Source organism: Ochotona curzoniae, unplaced genomic scaffold (assembly GCF_017591425.1).
Source record: "Ochotona curzoniae isolate NIBS_2020 unplaced genomic scaffold, NIBS_Ocur_1.0 scaffold_3208, whole genome shotgun sequence".
NCBI lineage: Eukaryota > Metazoa > Chordata > Mammalia > Lagomorpha > Ochotonidae > Ochotona > Ochotona curzoniae.
In genome coordinates, this window is record NW_024467106.1 from 8,483,955 (window position 1) to 8,501,590 (window position 17,636).

Consider the following 17,636-nt stretch of genomic DNA (forward strand, 5'->3'; position numbering starts at 1 on the left):
TGCCACTAATGAACCAATTCCCTGCATATGACCCATTGTCCCCTAAATCCTCCTTTGCAAACCAGTCAAAAGCTGGTCTTGTTTGTTCTTAAGCAGAATGGTAAGACCAATCTGCCAGGCTGCCTACATCCAACATCCGCCACATTAATCCTCACCACTGCTTGGGAGAGTTGAACGTGAGCCCCATGATACATTTAGGGAGCCCGGAGCTTACAGTCATGAAGTTACCAGCCCCAAGACCTGCTCACAGGTGGCGTGTAGCAACCTAGGTCTGTAAGGTTTTGTTTCTGCTGTACTCCTGCCCCTTCCTCCCTAGAGCTGTCTTAAGATATTCATGAGGAAGAAAAAAAAAACAGTATTTTTATATCTCTAGTGCAAAATGAAACAGGAAAGGTTTTCCTCCATGGAGACTCTGAACTTCTGTAGGACCAATTTGTGATTTTTTTGACCTAGAATTGCTACCCATGTTAAAATTTGCATTTTAATCTCTTGGTGATTTTTCAAGGACTTACTTAAAATGACTAAATTGCTGCATTGAAAAGTGAAACAAGCAACCACCATGGGGTTGTTAATACCATAGTGTCTGCTACAGGGAGAGAACAAGAGTTGGGGAGACAGCCAGACCCCTGGGCTGCAGCACTTGGGACCCTGGGCTGCCTGCTCCTACCCCTTCAGCCTCCATGTTCTTACCCTGTGAAGCAATATGAAGAATACTGGGTGGATGAGGACAGCCCCTAGCCAGATGGAGATAGCCATGCCCCACGGTTCTTTCCTTTGTCTCCTTTGGTCAACTTCCCACCCTAACCTCTCCTGAGATCTGAGCTGTGGCTGAGAGCTGGGAAACAGGACTCCCTGGTGCTGCTCTTTTCTAGATTTTCTTGATGTTCTTGGTTGAGAAGATGAATACTTTTCCTGTTTATGGGATGTGTAGTTCATGGAGCCACAGAAAGCACCCAACAGTCCCATTCTACCAGAATTTCTGAAGCCTGGGACTGGTGTGGTCCTAGGCTCCCACACCTGTGTGAGCTGGGAAGTATTCTGTGCACATCTATTGATGGACCTCTCTACGGACCACTGACCTCAATAAGCAACAGTGTCAATGGACTTTGGGACGTGGAGTTAATAGTCTGCCACCAGATGCACAACACCTGGACCACGTGGTCCAAGTACTGGGGTGCTGCTGGGTCCAGGTACCTGGTTCCGGAGTTGTCCACATGCGCCTTGGAAGTGATCAACCCTGAGTGTGAGTTGCCTGATGATGCGGATCTTTGGTTCACATCCTCTCTCCTTGTATAAGCGACGGGGATGAGAATTTTTATCACTCCATTGCTCATCAGCACCGAGACCAGAACGTTACAGTTGCTCTCCCTGTCTAAATGAAATGACTGAATGAATTAATGTAGCCACCGTCTAGGAGAGGGAAAAAGAGCAGTTCCTTTCAGTTGACTTTTTGGCCAATTTGTCTGCAACACATTAATGAAAAGCAAATGTGGAAAATTAATTTTCTTTCTACTTTCAGATCCCCGGTGAAGTTAATTCTCATTATTTCTACAATTTCTTTGTAAAAATATTTTCTCCTTTTCACTGAAAAACTATCGCTGTGTAATTGCTCATCAGGGTTTTCTCTGTCTATCAAGATAACACATGTAGGAGTGAATTTTATGCAGGCAATAATTAAATGAGCATAAATCTTTATAAATTTTGAACAGTTGACCTGCGTAAAAAAAAAAATCACAGATCGTGAACAGATATGTAGTAGTAATTACATTGTAAACTGGCTATGTAACTTTTTTTTTTTAATTTTTTTGCTTTTTTTTTAGTGGCCAGGTTTTTGAAGTTGGCTTTTGATTAATGGTTAATCATATAACCCATCATTTGGAATATTAAACAAACCTGTCTTAATTATCTGTTCGGTGTCATACCAAGTGGTTAATGATGCGAGGAGAGCATTGAGCATGGACAGTTACATGCAACACTGTCCAGACTTCTCTTTGTCCAAAGATGCTCTGTGATATAGGAAAGATTTATGAGCTCATCACAGCTTTCAAAAATAAACAAAGTTTAGGTGGTAGTACAAGACCCTGAGATTAGAGAGAATTCCATTGTTGCTCTTAGGAGTTGTCAGGTAATTGTTTATTCTAATGGCTTTTCCATTCACACAGAGGGATAACACTTGACCTCCAAGCAAACTCTGCTTTCTTTCCTGGAATACAACTTCTCTGGGCTGTGGTTGCTGACAGGAGCTTTGTGAGATCCTTTCTCAGGCAGAGGACTTTAGAATCCAAATTTAGAATTCCCTTTTAAGAATCCCACCCTACAAAGGTAACCTGAATTATTATTCTTCCAAAAAAAAAAAAAAAAGAACCAAACCAAACCGAGCCCCACGCTTGGAAAGCCTCCCCCAGGCACAGAGCCGCTGGTCTCCGTCATCCATGGTAGGGATGAAGTGGAAAGCCACAAAGACGCCTGAAATGACAGACAGCGGGGCGGACTAGCATCTGTTCCAGAGGCTCCAAGGAGTACCCAGCTTAGAGCCACTTCTTTGGTTTGAGGATTATCTCATCTCCCTAAGGCATTGAACCTGAAGCTTTCCCTCTAAGCCCTGCTCTATTCCCACCCACCCCTGACCCAGTCCAGCCCCTCCCACAGCCACCACCCCCACCTGCTTCATAACCTCAGGCAGGGATCACACTGAGCCCCAAAGTCCCCAGCCACCTGGGTTGGTGAAGGAGCCAGCAGAGCCGGCTAGGAGGGAGCAGGCCTTCAGAGGCCTCTCCTGGGGGCAGTGGGGTGATGCCAGGTGCCCTTTTTCCGCCTCTTTGTCTGGATCGAAACCCCAGGGAATTAGCACTGGAAGGGACCTGCTGCAACACTGAGCTTATGATAATGGGACCAGTGACACCATGTTTGAAAGTAATTTTTTTTTAAAGGAAGACACCTTTCATTAAATGAATGGACTCTCCCTTAGAGACATTGATGTGAAGGCGTCATGCTTTCCTTGTGGGGTACAGCCTGGGCTTCCACTGATGGGAATCCAGTGCCCCACCCTGCACCTGCCCTTGGGGCTCCTCTTGCCACACCCCTGCCTGCACCCCAGCCTTCTCTCTACCCCATGGAGTGAACGCCTGTTGGGAGGCTCAGGTCCAGCACTTTGTCCTCTATTAGACCCTGCCAGCCTTCATTTGTAGCTTTCAGCAGAGCAGGTCTTCCCAGTCACCCCTGGGGTGTACCCAAGACCCCAAGGGTTTGCAGAGTGTGGGTTTCTGGGTTCTGCCCCTCCTACCCTGAGACTAGGCTCCCAGGAAATGAATGTTACATGTGGCCTGTGTGTGCAGGCCCAGTTTCCAGGGTAGGATGAGGCACACAGAAGGGCTTAAAGAGGTGCATCTGCTGCCTGGTCACAGCAGTGGGAGGGGAGTGCTGGGCAGAGGGTTGCCACCTGTAGCTTTTGTCAGGGTAGGACTACAGCGCATTCTGGCGGCACTGTAGACCAAGAACAGCTTGCTGACGAAAGCTTCCCTTCCCACATCCTCTGATCTCACACAGCGCATCGATGGGCCTACTGGGAAATGAACACCTGCCTCTGTGAGCAGGGTCCCCAGCTACCTGATGAATGGGTCACTGGCTTGTTTACCATTTTAATCAACAGCCACAAATAACCTTGAAAAGCTACTCCCTTACTCTTCACCCTCAACCCAAGCTATTTTCTCGGACATCATGTTGTCTCCAGTGTCAGCTTTTCCCCCATGATCTCTTCATAATGCATAAACAGCTGATCACATGGTCTAACTCAGAGCCAGAGTCCTGAAGTTCATTGCCATGGTCTTCCTGGTACACTGGCCACACTGCCCTGCTTCCAGGCATGCGTGTTGTACCTCACTACTCAACCATTGGCCACTTCCTGACCCATTCTTCCTTCTTACTGCTAAATGATGGACTAACTATGCCACTTTACCCAAAGAAACCTCAGTCTGAAAAAAAAAACCTGAAACTGACTTATTTATAAGAACAATGGATAAGTTGCCTTAGAAACACAAATTGGGGAAACTTGACAAATGAGTCCTGGAAGACTTCCAGGAGGAGGTGATTATTAAGTTGGGTCTTGAAAAGATCATGGATGTCCTCAAGGAAGAGAAGAGCCGAGCATGCTAAGCCAAGGAAGCAGCAGCAGTAGAGGTCTGGGAGCTGGAAACACACAGCATCGCCTCACCTCTGCGGTTTGGTGTGGCTCAAGCAGGCAGGAGGAGGGAGGGCCCTGCCTTTGAGGGGGCTTTCTCCTGCACCCAGGCATAGGAGGGTGCTCCTTGACGCCAGGGCTGCTCTCTGGCCCACAGGTGCTCCCACGGCTGAATGAGGTTCCCATGGCTGCTGGCACCTCCACCCACTCGCACCCGCTCAGGCGGGTGGCGTCCCAGAAGGAAAGAGGCAGGGAGGAAGCAGATAAGAAAGACAGCTTCTGTTTAGACACAAATATCTTGGTAATCAGCACAGATGGGAAGAGAAAGACCAAAAAAAGTACATGACAGTTTAGAGAGGATTTGGCTGTGTGTTACATATTTTAAACATACCTGTGTAGAGTTTTTGGGGAGATTGGTACCTGGATCCCTCAAGTGGCTGTTGGGGCCCAGGGCATGGTTGGGGCATGTGGTGTTTTTATTTCTGAGATGCCCCCTTCCCCATCCACCAAAGGATCGTTGTGTGTTTTTTTTTTTTTCTCCCACCAAAATAAGGCACAGGATTTGTCTCTGACGCCGTGTCTCCCTATTTGGACGGCAAGCTGTGTAACATATTTCTATCCAGCGTGAAGCTTCTTGGCACACTCCAGAGGCCACGTTTTGGTGGCTTCAGAGTTATCTTTGGATCTGTCAAAAGTGCTAATGGGCTTTCTGGCCTTCTTTAAGCTCCTCATTTTCTATTTTCTTTTTACTTCCATCCTCTCCTAAAAGAAAAATTCATGCAATTCATCAGCAGTTAAGCTCGCGCTGAAAATGCTCAGCCATGAGCCTCGTCGCTTTGCTCGCGAGGAGAGCTGTGCCGTGTCACCGCCTCCAGCGGCGCCAGCCCCACCCCAGCGTTAGTAGCTCAGCCGTTGCCCAGCCCGCCGGGCAAGGGATCTGCCCACTGACTCACCCAGGCCGCTTTGCCTGCGTCTTCTCTTGGGCTTTTCACTGAGTTTTTTGGGAAGCAAGTTCATGTGGTAGTTGGAGGTTTGGATTCAGGAGACCTGGTTTTTGGGGAAACTTAGTTCTGACCTGTCTGGCTGGATGGGTTTTAGACCACTGAGTCTTCCTGAGCCTTAATTTATCCCATCTGCAGAATGGAGGTAATGCTCATTTGGGGTTTTTGAGAAAACTAGAGAGGAAAGTGATAAAAGACTCCCTGGGGCCAATGTTGTGGCGTAATGGATTATGCTGCTGCCACTCTCTGAGCACTCCCCATCCAGCTCTCTGCCGATGTGCCTGGAAAAACAGCAGCAGGTGGCCCAAGTGCTTTAGCCCCTGCTACCCACGGGGGACTCCTAGAAGAAACTCCTGGCCCCTGGACATACTCTTGGCTGTTGTGGCCATTTGAGGAGTGAACCAGCAGATGGAAGATCTCCCTCCACCATCCTTTCTGTAACTCTTTGACATTAATTAATTAATCAGAAATGCCTACTGCCTAGCACTAAGGATTTCTCAATAAATGGCAGTAATGATGAGCGAGAGCAGGCCTACCCAGGGTTGTAATATCATCTGCCTACACTCTATGACCCTTCATCAAATTATACCGACTCTGTGCCTGTCTTCTTGTCTTTCCTACAATACCAAGATCAAGGAGTGGTTCAAAATTAAGTAACATAATAGCATATAAAGCCTTGTGCATTTTGAATCATGTATGAGATAGTGTCGTGTAAAAGACAGGCTGCAGACTGTGGAGTCAGACTCGACGCCATTGGTAGTAGATCCACCCAGATTGAATGCCCCCAACTAGTCAAAAGAAGCTCTCTGTGGGCGTTTGTGAAGATTGCACGGAATCACGTATGGGAAGTGTGTGGTATTGTGCCTGCCACTTGCTTTGGAGCCATTAATGCACTTGTTCTTTTCTTGTAAAGGTTTGTGGTTAACTAGGTACTCTAGGGTTAGTGTCCTTTCTTGTTCCCACCGCGTAATATTGTTGAAAAGCCCTCTACGCTATTTTTGTGTGTGAAATCCACCTGGCTTACTTCAGTATGGGGGTGAGAGAGCTTCAATCATCAGAAACTACAACGCTTGGCAATGGCTTGTTCCTTCCCTCCCTAGCCCCTTTTATTTTCACTAGATTATATTATGTGGCTTTGAAAACCTGTAACATTGAAGAAATTAGCATATTCATATGTATTATTAAAATTAGGTGGGTATAGAAAGGGTTGTAGAAATCTGAAGAGCTCCAGTCTATAGCAGCGATTAAGAGAATGAAGCCTGGGGTACCAAAAAAAGGGAGGGGCTCCTTAAAACACTGCTTTGTCACAACTTGCTGCTGCTGCCTTGTCTTCAGTTTTTCGCTTTTGAGTGAAATAACAGAGAAATTATAAATCTCACAGTTGCTTTAGTTCCTACTGAGCCACTCATGAATGTAAACCAGAGGGACCCCAGTGGCGACAATAGGAGAGGTACACACCGCCCCATGGCCAGGGGCAAAGTCGGAGGGTGCAGCTGTACTGAAACAGGTTCTGAGCCAGCTGCATGCCGGCTCTCTCACTTTAGTACAGAATTTGGGGTATGAAGATGTGAACAGCAGTCCTGTCTCCACTGCTGATTAGCCAGCCCGTTGTGACTAGTTTCCTCCTTTAAAAAAAAAGAATAATTTATTTTTATTAGAAAGATTTACAGAGAGAAGGAGAGATAGATAGAGAGAGGATCTTCTGACTTGTGGTTCACTCCCAAGTTGCTGCAATGGCCAGAGCTGAGCTGATCGGGAGCCAGGAGCATTTTCCAGGTCTCCCAAGTGAGTGCAGGGTCCCAAGGCTTTGGGCCGTCCTCTACTGATTTCCCAGGCCACAGGCAGGGAGCTGGATGGAAAGTGGAGCAGCTGGGACATGAACTGGCACCCATGTGGAATCGGGCAGTTGAAGGGGAGGGTTAGTTAACTGAGCCATGGCACTGGGCCCTGGTTTTCGCCTTGTAAGGCTACAGGTTTCCTGTCCTATGCCCCCCTCGGGAACTGGCAGGAGGAGCAGCTCCAGTGCCATGTGGCTCCCATTGTGAACTCTGCTTACCACGTAGGTGGCTTCATGTCTGAGGTCCCTTCCAGCTTCACACCTCATGACTTTATGCATGAGTGGGATTTGGTCTCCCAGGTGGGAAGGAACAGGCCTGGGGGGCAGGGGGAAGAAAGAGCGGACACCTTGTGATGATTCTGTTTTCTCATGCTTTCATGAGATAGTGTTTGTAACAAGACACAGCAAATAAGCCACCAACCCAGCCTTCTGCTTTCTCCTAGAGAAATCTGACAGAATATTTTGTGGCTGTGGATGTTAACAACATGTTGCACCTGTACGCCAGCATGCTCTACGAACGCCGCATCCTCATCATCTGCAGCAAGCTCAGCACTGTGAGTAGACGGTCTCGAGACGGGCTTTCCAGGGCTTGAGTTTTAATTGAGAGATGCACGGGCAAGATGAAAGGAAATCCTTAGAAAAGGGAATCCACCGCAGTCCCCTCGTGGGGTAACACATCATTTTCATTAATTGTCCTTACTCTCTTACAGCATCACAGCAGTTCACTCATTTTTATAGTCTCACCGCCTATTATAGTTTTTCCATCCGGGTATGTGTTAGGGACATTTTGCATATTTCCACAGAAACTTGCATTGTTGTTGTTGTGTGTGTGTGTGTGTGCCGTATTTCCTCATGTTGATGTGTCATGGGTTACTAGGTCTACATTTAGGTTGCGTGTTAGCTAACACTGTGGTAAATAACGCTGCAGAGCCCATCTTTGGGCTCCCTGAGGAGGTCACAGGGCTTGCGCAGCACCAGACTCCCTGCTTGCTTCTCAGGCGGGCTGCACTTGTTTCGTGAATGCTGTCCAGTGTGTGAATGTGTCACTGCTGCCACAGCCTTGCCGGGAGAGAGAGAATCCAAGTGTCTTTTGTTTTGATTTTGTTAATTAAGTAGCTATAAAATGGTCTGTCAGGTTTACTTGCATTTTTACCCCTTGGTAGTGGTAACTAGCTGTTTTCCATATATTTTGAATTATATTCTGTTAATAGCTTTTCTTGCTGCTCCTTCAGGGGTATTGATATCTCTTTTACAAATTAGAATAAGTTCCTTATGTATTGTAAAAACTTGTTACATGTAGAATGCAAACGTGTTTCATGTCTTTAGCTCTAGTTTCTCACTTGTTTGATGTAAGAGCTTATATGGCCGCCAATAGTTTATGAAGGTCAATTGAAATTCTTTTACAGTTAACACCAGTATAATCCCAGCTGGGTTCTACCAGTCAGGCTTTGTCCTGCATTTATTTGTCTATCCATTCATCAATCCATCTTAATTTTTTGATACAGAGTAAATGTAGCATTGGTAAACTTGAACCTGAACGCAAGCTGCTGCTGCTGTTAGCCAGGACATACAGACATGACAGGGTATAGAAGAGCTAACAATAAAAATTTAAACAACAACAACAAAGAAAGCTAGCACGTGTCCCATGGGAGAGGACAGAGAATTGTGTCTGTAAGGGGAAGTTCCCTCGCAAACAGGCTTTGGACAAAATCAGTTAGGTGTTTGCCTGTCAAGACAAGGCATCTTGATGAGGCAGGATTTTCTTAATAACTGTCTCATGTCTTTGGTTATTGATGGCTTGTCCAGAGCTCACTACTTTTTTGGTTGCCTGCTGTACCCTAGATTCATGGCACACAGCAGGTGGGTAGGAAGTGTAGCCCTTGGCCTCGAGGTCCAAACGGCCTGGAGTGCGCCTCTTGCTTTGTTTCCTATTAAGTTCATGATCTCAGGGCATTAACACCCAGAACAAATTTCAGAATGGGTGTACTGCAACTTGGATTATCCAGTGACTGATTCTAGGGTTGATGAGAGAGGAGGGCACATTTGAAGGTATCTAGTCTATAAATTGTTACTGTGCTTTGGATTACTAAACTTCAGCTGAGCAGAACTAGGCTGTCACCTCAATGGAGTGAGGGCCCTGTGATTTGCTTTAAAATTTTTTTAATTTATTTTTATTGAAAAGGCAGAGTTAGGGCCCGGCGCGATAATGTAGCTGTTAAAGTCCTTGCTTTAAATGTGCCAGGATCCTATATGGACACCGGTTCTATTCCCAGTAGCCCCACTTCCCATCCAACTTCCTGTTTGTGGCCTGGGAAAGCAGTCGAGGACGGCCCAAAGCTTTGGGTCCCTGCACCCGCATGGGAGACCTGGAAGAAGTTCCTGGTTCCTGGCTTTGGATTGGTTCAGCTCTAGCGGTTGCAGCCACTTGGGGAGTGAACCACCAGATGGAAGATCTTTCTCTGTGTCTCTCCTCCTCTCTCTATATCCGGCTTTCCAATAAAAATAAATAAATCTTTAAAAAAAAAAAAAAGGAAGAAAAAGCAGAGTTAGAGAGAAGAGACAGAGAAAAATCTTCCATTTTCTGTCACTCCTCAAATAGCCTCAATGACTGGAGCTGGGCTAAGCAGATCTGAAGCCGGAAGCCTGGAGTGGGTCTCCCACATGTATACAGGGGCTCAACAACTTGAGCAATCCTCCGCTGCTTTCCCAGGCTATAAACAGGGAGCTGGATTAGAAGTACAGCAGTGGGGACATGAGCTGATGCCCGTAGGGATTGCCAGTGCCCATAGGGGCTGCCAACCCTGCAGACAGAGGCTTAGCCTACAGTACTAGTGTTGATTTACATTCTTAAAGACTAATTAGGGAGAGACAGAGATAGAGATCTTCTGTCCTCTGGTTCACTCCCCAAATGACTGCAGTGGCCAAGGCTGCGCCAAACCAAACCAGAAACCCAGAAATCTCTCCAGGTCTCCCACATGGCTGGTAGAGGCCGAGCAATTGGGCTGTCATCTGCTAGAGCAGGGAGCTGGATTGGAAGCAAAGCAGCATGGACTTGAACCAGCTCTCCGATATGGAATGCCAGCATTATAAGCCATGGCTTAATCTGTGTTCCAATGTGCCTGCCCCTATGATTAGTCTTGACTTTTAGAGCCTTTTTTGTGTGTGTGTTAGACTCTGTATGAGTTCTCACAGCTCAGGTTTTAGTGGGTTCTGTTGTTACCGTGACTTTATAGATATGGAAGAGCATGTCATCTGGTGATGATATTAAGATAAATACATCCAGTTGGGTATTGCTGCACCTTCCCAATACTAACATGAGGCAATGGAGTAAATCACAAATGGGAAGAACTGAAACAATAGAGATTTTTTTTAACATAGTAGAAATATACTTTTTAAATTTTTAAAAAATTATTTACTTATTTTATTATTTTATGATATAGTTCCATGAACTCTGGGATTTCCCATCCCTCCCTCCCCAAACTTTCACACACACCCCCACACTGATTTTCCCTACATCTTTACGATAGTATAGTCGTTCGCAATCAGTCGTAATTCCATTATTCTACTATTTAAGTACATCTTGACATTGTAGGTATGGACAATGGCAGAGAGTCCAGCATCCTGTTGTTAAGATATATTAAACAGTTTTGTTGGGAGTCCATCTTTGATGTGAAAATAGATCTACACACTGCATTGTATCTTCACATTTGGATGTGATAGTCTATTACACAGTTGCTATACATCCCCTTAAATAAAAAGCCATAAAACAAAATCAATAACCAGAAGAAAACTAGAAAATTAGCAAAAACAAGAAGTTAAAGAACATGTTACAGAATGATCAATGTGTTGCTGAAGAAATGAGAAAAGAAAATCAAAAGCTTAAAGGAAATGATACTTTTGCCAAATTTGTGCCAGTATTTGAAAACTAAGGTTAAATGGCAAGAAGGATAAAATTTGGCCAGATTGTCTCATAAAGAAATAGAAAAACTGAGACAAAGCTTTAAAATATTTTTCTAGAGAAAATACTGGGTCCAGTTGATTTTATAGGTATAAGTATATTTTATATTACCAAATATCTCCAGCAATGGATAATTTCGGTGTTAGGCAAATTCTGTAAGAGTCTGGCATAAAGAGAGACCCACCACAGCTCTTCTTGTGACGGTTGCATGGCTTTGATGTTCAGTCACGTAAGACACCACAAGAACAAAAACCTGTCATCCAGTGTCACTCGTTACCATGGATGTAAAAATCTTAAAGAAAATAGTAAACAAGACAATGTGTAATGTGTAATTGGGCTGATTCTGAAAGTGTACTTACTAGAAAACCTATAAATATAACTTACACATTAACATGTGTAAGAGAACAGTCCGTTGTGACTACCAATAGATAGAGAACGAACCAGGACCACATTCACAGAGAGGAAGGCACGCTGCCTTGAAGATGTCATTTTGCCCCAGAACTCTCTGTAGACAGAATACAATTGCATTCCAAATCCCAGTAGGGTTTTACATGGTATCTGACAAGCTGATTCTAAATTTAATATGCAAAATCCGAAGAAAGAGCCAAGACCTACTTGAAGAAAAAGAATGGATTGTCGTAGCCTTCTTTACCAGACACCAAACTTGCTCTAAAGCTGTGAAGGTGCTAGAAGCAGTGACACAGCAATGGGTGCACACGTGGCAGGAACAGGGCTGGATCCTCGTGGAACCCATGGGGAGTGGATGGACTTTCCAGTCACCAGCTATCTACATGAGGAAGCAAAGGAAGATGTTTCTCCTGTCTAAATTCCAAATTGGTCAAGGACTTAAATGTGAAAGACGAAATTTGAAAACTTCTGAAAGGAATAAAATAGGAGCCTGATCCTCTGTGATCTCAGAGACGGATTTATTTCAAGATGATCCAAAATATACATCGCCTAAAAGAAAAAGTGAAAACTGTGAACATTTGTTCATTAAACGATGCCATTCAGTGAATGGAAAGATAAGTCACAAACTGAGAAGATTCGCCATAAGTAAAACCAGCAGAGGCTTAGTACTGGGAACATGCAAAGGACAGTACACCTAAAAGGCAGGAAAGATGATGATTAATTGAAAAGTCGACCAAAAACATGAATGAGCATTTTGCAAGAGAAATGTAACTAGTCTTCAGATAAGTTCAGGAACGGGTGGGCACGGTGGTGCCGTGGTTAAATGAACTGCTCCTGATCGTGTGTGCGATTCAGTCTCATTTCCACATCCATTCCAGTTCCTGCTAAAGTGCACCCTGGGAGGCAGCAGGTGCTTGAAGCACTTTGGTTCCTGCCACCTGTCTGGGAGAGACCTGGAGGGATTCCTGGCTCCTGGCTTCAGCCTGTCCTAGCCCCAGCTGCTGAAGGAATTTGGGGGTGCGAACCCTGTGGTGCTCTCTCTCTCTCTCTCTCTCTGCTATTCTTTTTAAAGATTTATCTGTATTTATTATAAAGAAAATCAGATTTATGGAGAGGAGAGAGAAAGATCTTCCATCTGCTGGTTCACTCCCCAAATGGCAGCAATGGCTGAAGCTAGACCAATTCTAAATCAGGAGCTTCTTCCGGGTCTCCCACACAGGTGCGGGGTCCATCCTACTGCTTTCCCAGGGCACAAGCAGGGAACCGGATGGGAAATGAAGCAGCTGGGACACGAACCAGCGCCCATATGGAAACCCCATACTTGCAAGGTGAGGATTTTAGCCATTGAGCCATTGCAGTGGGACCTTTTCTGCCTTTCAAATAAAAATACATAAACTTTTTAAAAGGAAGTTCATGGAAGATGCATTTTGTGAAACAACCATGCATGGATTTCAAAGTTTGGTTTTTGTTTTTCCCACAAAGGTAAACTTATGTTTTTCATGAACTTTTGAAGCACTCTTTTTTAACTTTAATTAAAAAGAAGAAAAGCCAGCCTTTTGACACATAGTTGAGTCTTAGCTGAGTTCCTGCCTGTTGGTCTGAGAGCCCTTTTTGGGGGTGTCCTTTCTCACACACGTTAGCAGCCACGCAGCACATCTCTGGGTGGGAAGTAGCTGGGCAGGCATCCAGCTGAGTCAAGCCTTTGGACTTATGCAAATGGAGGATTTGAAAATTTTTCAGTTTTTGCTTTTTATTTCTTCAAGGGTAGCTTTCCATGATCTTTCGAACGGGCGGTGGGTAGGGGTGGAAGGGACAGGCTCTCGCCAACAGGTTTGGCGAGCCTGACGTTGCCTGTGATTGCTTGACAGCCAGCACGCGTCTCGGTTTGGTGAGATGCAGGCCTGATGCAGCTCTGAGCCTTCAAGGGTCGGAGCGAGAAAAGCTGTCAGACACTCTGGAGGGCCAGCGTGTCCACACGCAAGTGTACGCCAGCAGTGCTGGACTCAGCCACGCTCCGTTCAGTCAGATAACACGCGCTTCAGCGCTCCTCGGTCAATACCCTTGTGATATTCTGAATGAGAAAAAATGTACGTTTTTGTTCTCTTGGCTTGGTTAATGTATATTGATTAATATGTGTGTGTGTTTTAAATAAATGATAAATAGGGAAACTTAACTGAATCTTGTTCTCTAATGTAAGCACTTCAGTGTGATTTCTGGTAGCACAAAGGCTCCATTTTTCTTCTGTCTGTTCATATCTGAGTCTAATTCCTGTTGCTTCATGGAACCCTTAAGGAGAGCAGGCAGGTTGAAGATAAGACCCCGACAGAGATAACACCATGTAATTCCATCAACACAATGAAAAAAATTCGCTCTTACCCCCACGCCGTGCCACAGCCCATCTCCAAGGGTAGATTTAATCAGCATCTTCATCAGTGGGAGAGATGGCCATACCACTAGGTGAGTGTGATGCAATGTCAGGGGAGCAAGGCTTCTGGAAAGGGGCAAACAAGCAAGGATTACTCCTACAAGGGTATTTCAGAAAGCCCACAGAAAGGTTGTATTGAAAGCCAAGTTTAGAATCTGGTGCGATAGCCTAGTGGCTAAATCCTTGCATCCACCAGGATCTCATATGGGCACTGCTTCATGTCCTGACTGCTCTACTTCCATTCCAGCTCCCTGTTTCTGGTCTGGGAAAGCAGTAGAGGGTGGCCAAAGCCTTAGGTAGCCTTAGTAGAGGATGGCCCAAAGCCCTGCACCCACATGGGAGACCCAGAAGAAGCTCCTGGCTCCTGACTTTGGATCAGCTTAGCTCTGACCATGGCTGCCATTTGAGGAGTGAACCAGCGGATGGAAGATGTTTCTCTCTGTTTCTTCTTCTCTGTAAGTCTGTCTTTCAAATAAAAGTAAGTAATTCTTAAAAAAAAAAAAAAAAGAAAGAAAGCCAAGTTTATCTTGGTACTATTTTTTCTAAACCCATGCATTGTTTTTATACATTGTGCATTATGAAAAGATTTGTTTATTTCAATGGTGGAGAGATATAGATTAGTTGACTGATTTCTCATCAGGTGAATCATCCTCCAAATGGCTGCAGAGGCCAGGACTGGGCCAGGCTGGAGCCAAGTGCGTGGAGCTCCAGCTGGTCTCCCACATGGGCGGCAGGGGTGTAACTGCCTGGGCCCTCTTCCACTACTCTCCCAGACACAACACCACGGAGCTGAACTGGAAGTGGGGCAGCTCAGGCTAGAACCAACACTCTGATATGGAATATACTGGTGTTGAAGGTGGCAGCTTAATCCATTGCACCACAGTACCAGCCCTACCCAGAATCCATCTCCGTAAACTTGTGAAAGACCCCTCCTATGCATAGATTTCAAAAAATTTTCAGTATCAAAATAAGTGTAAATATTTCCACTTTCCATGAACTCTGAGTTTCCCTCATACAAATGAATGCTAGCCATCCTTTTGAAGCGATCCTTGGGGACCAGGTAGTATTTGCTGGGTGCCAGTTTGTAACCACCATCTAGGGGGCCTGTCCCACTGGCCATAAGCACATTGGTAGGAATATCCTTCCTCCAGGGAAATGGGAAGAACTCCCAGAAGTACTGAGCTGAATCTGGCAGAGAAGGTGTTTGGCACAACTTAGCATTATTGATTGGGGTCAGAAGTAAGGCCTGATTGTGTAGGGATTGAGAAAGTTTTTTGTGTTACTTACAAATAGCTCTGAGACTTTCAAAGGGGCATGAGGACAGCATCCACAGAATTGTATAGCATGCTCTGTTAGGCTTCACACACTTCTCACCGTGGAAGCTCGCTGTGCTCTCTGAGTCTTTTTAAAGTTGATGTTCCCCTCTCTGAGTCACCCCCTCTGCCAGTCACTTTGCTGACCGTGTGTGCAACTGTGATGATCGCGTTTGTGTGTGAGTTCTTGCAGGCGTCCTAGGAGTTGGTTGCCTTCATTCTCCTGTTACCGAGGAGAATGCTGGCCAAGGAAGACAGAGTGCCCTGGCTGAGACAAGCAGCGGAGGTTGGGAATTAAAACCCACTCCTCTTGGCAGCTTCCTTCCTGCCATCTCAAGTGGCCTCTTCGGTAACCTTCCATTTGTCATGAGTTCCCTGCAGTGCTTGGACTCAGACAAATGTTCCTGTCATGATTCTGTTGACCATGGCCCTGAAAGTGACAGAAAATAACCCTCAGCCCGGCCATTGCCTCTGAATACTCATGCAGGTGCCTGGCTTCAGGTGGAGTGATCTCCTTCTGTGTGCCTGGCACCATGCTAGCTTATGGAAACCTGACATGTGGCTTTCTAACTGGCACACTCTGTGAGCCCAAGGTCTCCCTCTGTGAGCACTGTTCAGATCTGGTCCACTCAGTCTGTGCCCTCTTAGACTCAGCTCTCTGTCAGCTGCACCGACGCAGTTCTGCCACAAGCACAGGGCCCTGGGCCGCATCTTCTCTAACTCACCATGGCTTTGTGGTCTCACTAGCAGGTTCAGATGGAGGGAGGGGAGACACAACCTTTTGTTGTCTCCCTGCCAGTTTTGTTGTAACTAGAAGAACGAAAACTTGTCCCAGCAAATGCGGGACCAAGCATGTCCTGAGCGCTGGAGACCTGAAGAATGAGGGGTGATAATTCTGTGTCCCCTGGGGCACCTTCCAGCTGGCCTACAGGAGATGCTGTGGAATCTCAGGAAAGGCCCAGCTCCATTCACGGCCTGATCTTGATCCCACCCCTCGCAGTCCCGCTGCCAGCATCCGTTATCTGAGCTCCGCCTGATTCCATGACCCATGAAAGGGCCACTTTGTGAACTGAGCTGACATTCAGACCCAGCTTCACTTCTCCGTCTTACCTGGTCAACTTCACCTTGTCTTGCATGTGCCGGGTTTCCTGGTGCTTCTGGAATAGAAAAGCCCCATCCTGCTTAGTTCTCTGCAACCCTGTTAGCACAGAGAGTGGCAGTTTAAGGTTTGAAAGACTGGCCTGGAGCCAAGACCTCTTCGCCTGCGTACTCCACTCTGCAGTGTTCCAGCCTCAGGAACAAGCTGCATTATTTTGTTTCAAACTGCGCTCAAGAGGAGCCAAGACCTTGGAACTGGAATCTTCCCAAACAGAGAACTCTAAGACTAAATGCAGTGTTCTATTTAAAAAGTAAATCAAACATTTTGTTTGTTCATCTTTTATATGTTAAGAGAGAGATTAACCTAGTTCACACTAACAACCTACCAAGACTGTTGAGAGAAGTGAGAAGAAAACGAATCCCTTTGGTGAAGAGGGAAATCCTTAGCAAAATGTAACGAAGTGGCGTGAAATACAGACTCCACAGCCAAACTTTTAACTAACACAGCCTCTCTAATCTCCATTACATAAAATTTTATTGTGGCTCAGAGAATATTAAAAACTGTGAAAAATAAACGAAAGGCACTTGCAGGAACAGGACACAGGAGAAAAGATGGGTATATTTTATTTATGTGGTTTCTGTCTGGTTTGTAAGTGTGAATGCAATTAACTATTTTTTGAACTATGGTTTTCATTTAATTCATGGGAGAGCCGGTTTTCTCTTACTGGTGTTGAAATGTAACAGAAAACCTAGAGATGTTACGCAGATTCTGTAGTGTAAAGAGTATCAGTAGCATTTTTTTAAAAAAATGTAATACTGTTTACATAGTTAAGAGGGATACATGCCCATGTGGGCCTCTGATTAGAGTGAGCAGGGTCAAGTATGCAGGAAGGTGGATGGGACACAGGTTTCAGTCTGTTTTTTTTTTTTTTTCCCCTGTGTCCACAGGGGAGGAAGTGGAGAGGACTACTCCTTGCTGTCCAAAGCTACATCAGCACACAGGGTTGGGGGATGGTCCTTTGATGATGCCCCAGAGACCCCAATGTGGGAGGAGTATTCTGAAGGTATTACTTGAGTGATTTCGATAGCCCTGAGATGTTTTATTGCTCCAGGGTTGAGAAAATCTTTCTAAGATCTACTGATTCACAAAGTCCACCTTAGTGTATCCACAGACCCAGGGACGTGCTGCAAAGCTTGGTCAGGAGAAGTGTCCAACCTGTTCTACTTTCCATCCTCTCATGAGGCAGTTTTCATCCCCTGCTGGCCTAGGTGAACTGGCCGTCATTGCCCTGTGTGTGTCTGGATTTGCCGTCTACCACACAGGCATCAGCAACTAAGGAGGCCCAACCCTGACACATGTACTTCAAGGTTGGACTGTGCTCCTGTGGCCAGGAGCCAGTAGACCAGAATCCAGTGGTC

At 45.7% G+C, this 17,636-nt stretch overlaps 1 protein-coding gene across 3 annotated transcripts in view; it reads left to right on the forward strand.

The window, feature by feature from the left end:
* DENND1A (DENN domain containing 1A) overlaps positions 1–17,636 on the forward strand; it is a 486,903-nt gene that overhangs the window by 259,713 nt on the left and 209,554 nt on the right. For all 3 annotated transcript variants that reach the window (XM_040963819.1, XM_040963821.1, XM_040963820.1), the window contains one exon: positions 7,459–7,569. In XM_040963819.1, the coding sequence (XP_040819753.1) occupies positions 7,459–7,569 (111 nt within the window). The remainder of the gene's footprint in view (positions 1–7,458; positions 7,570–17,636) is intronic.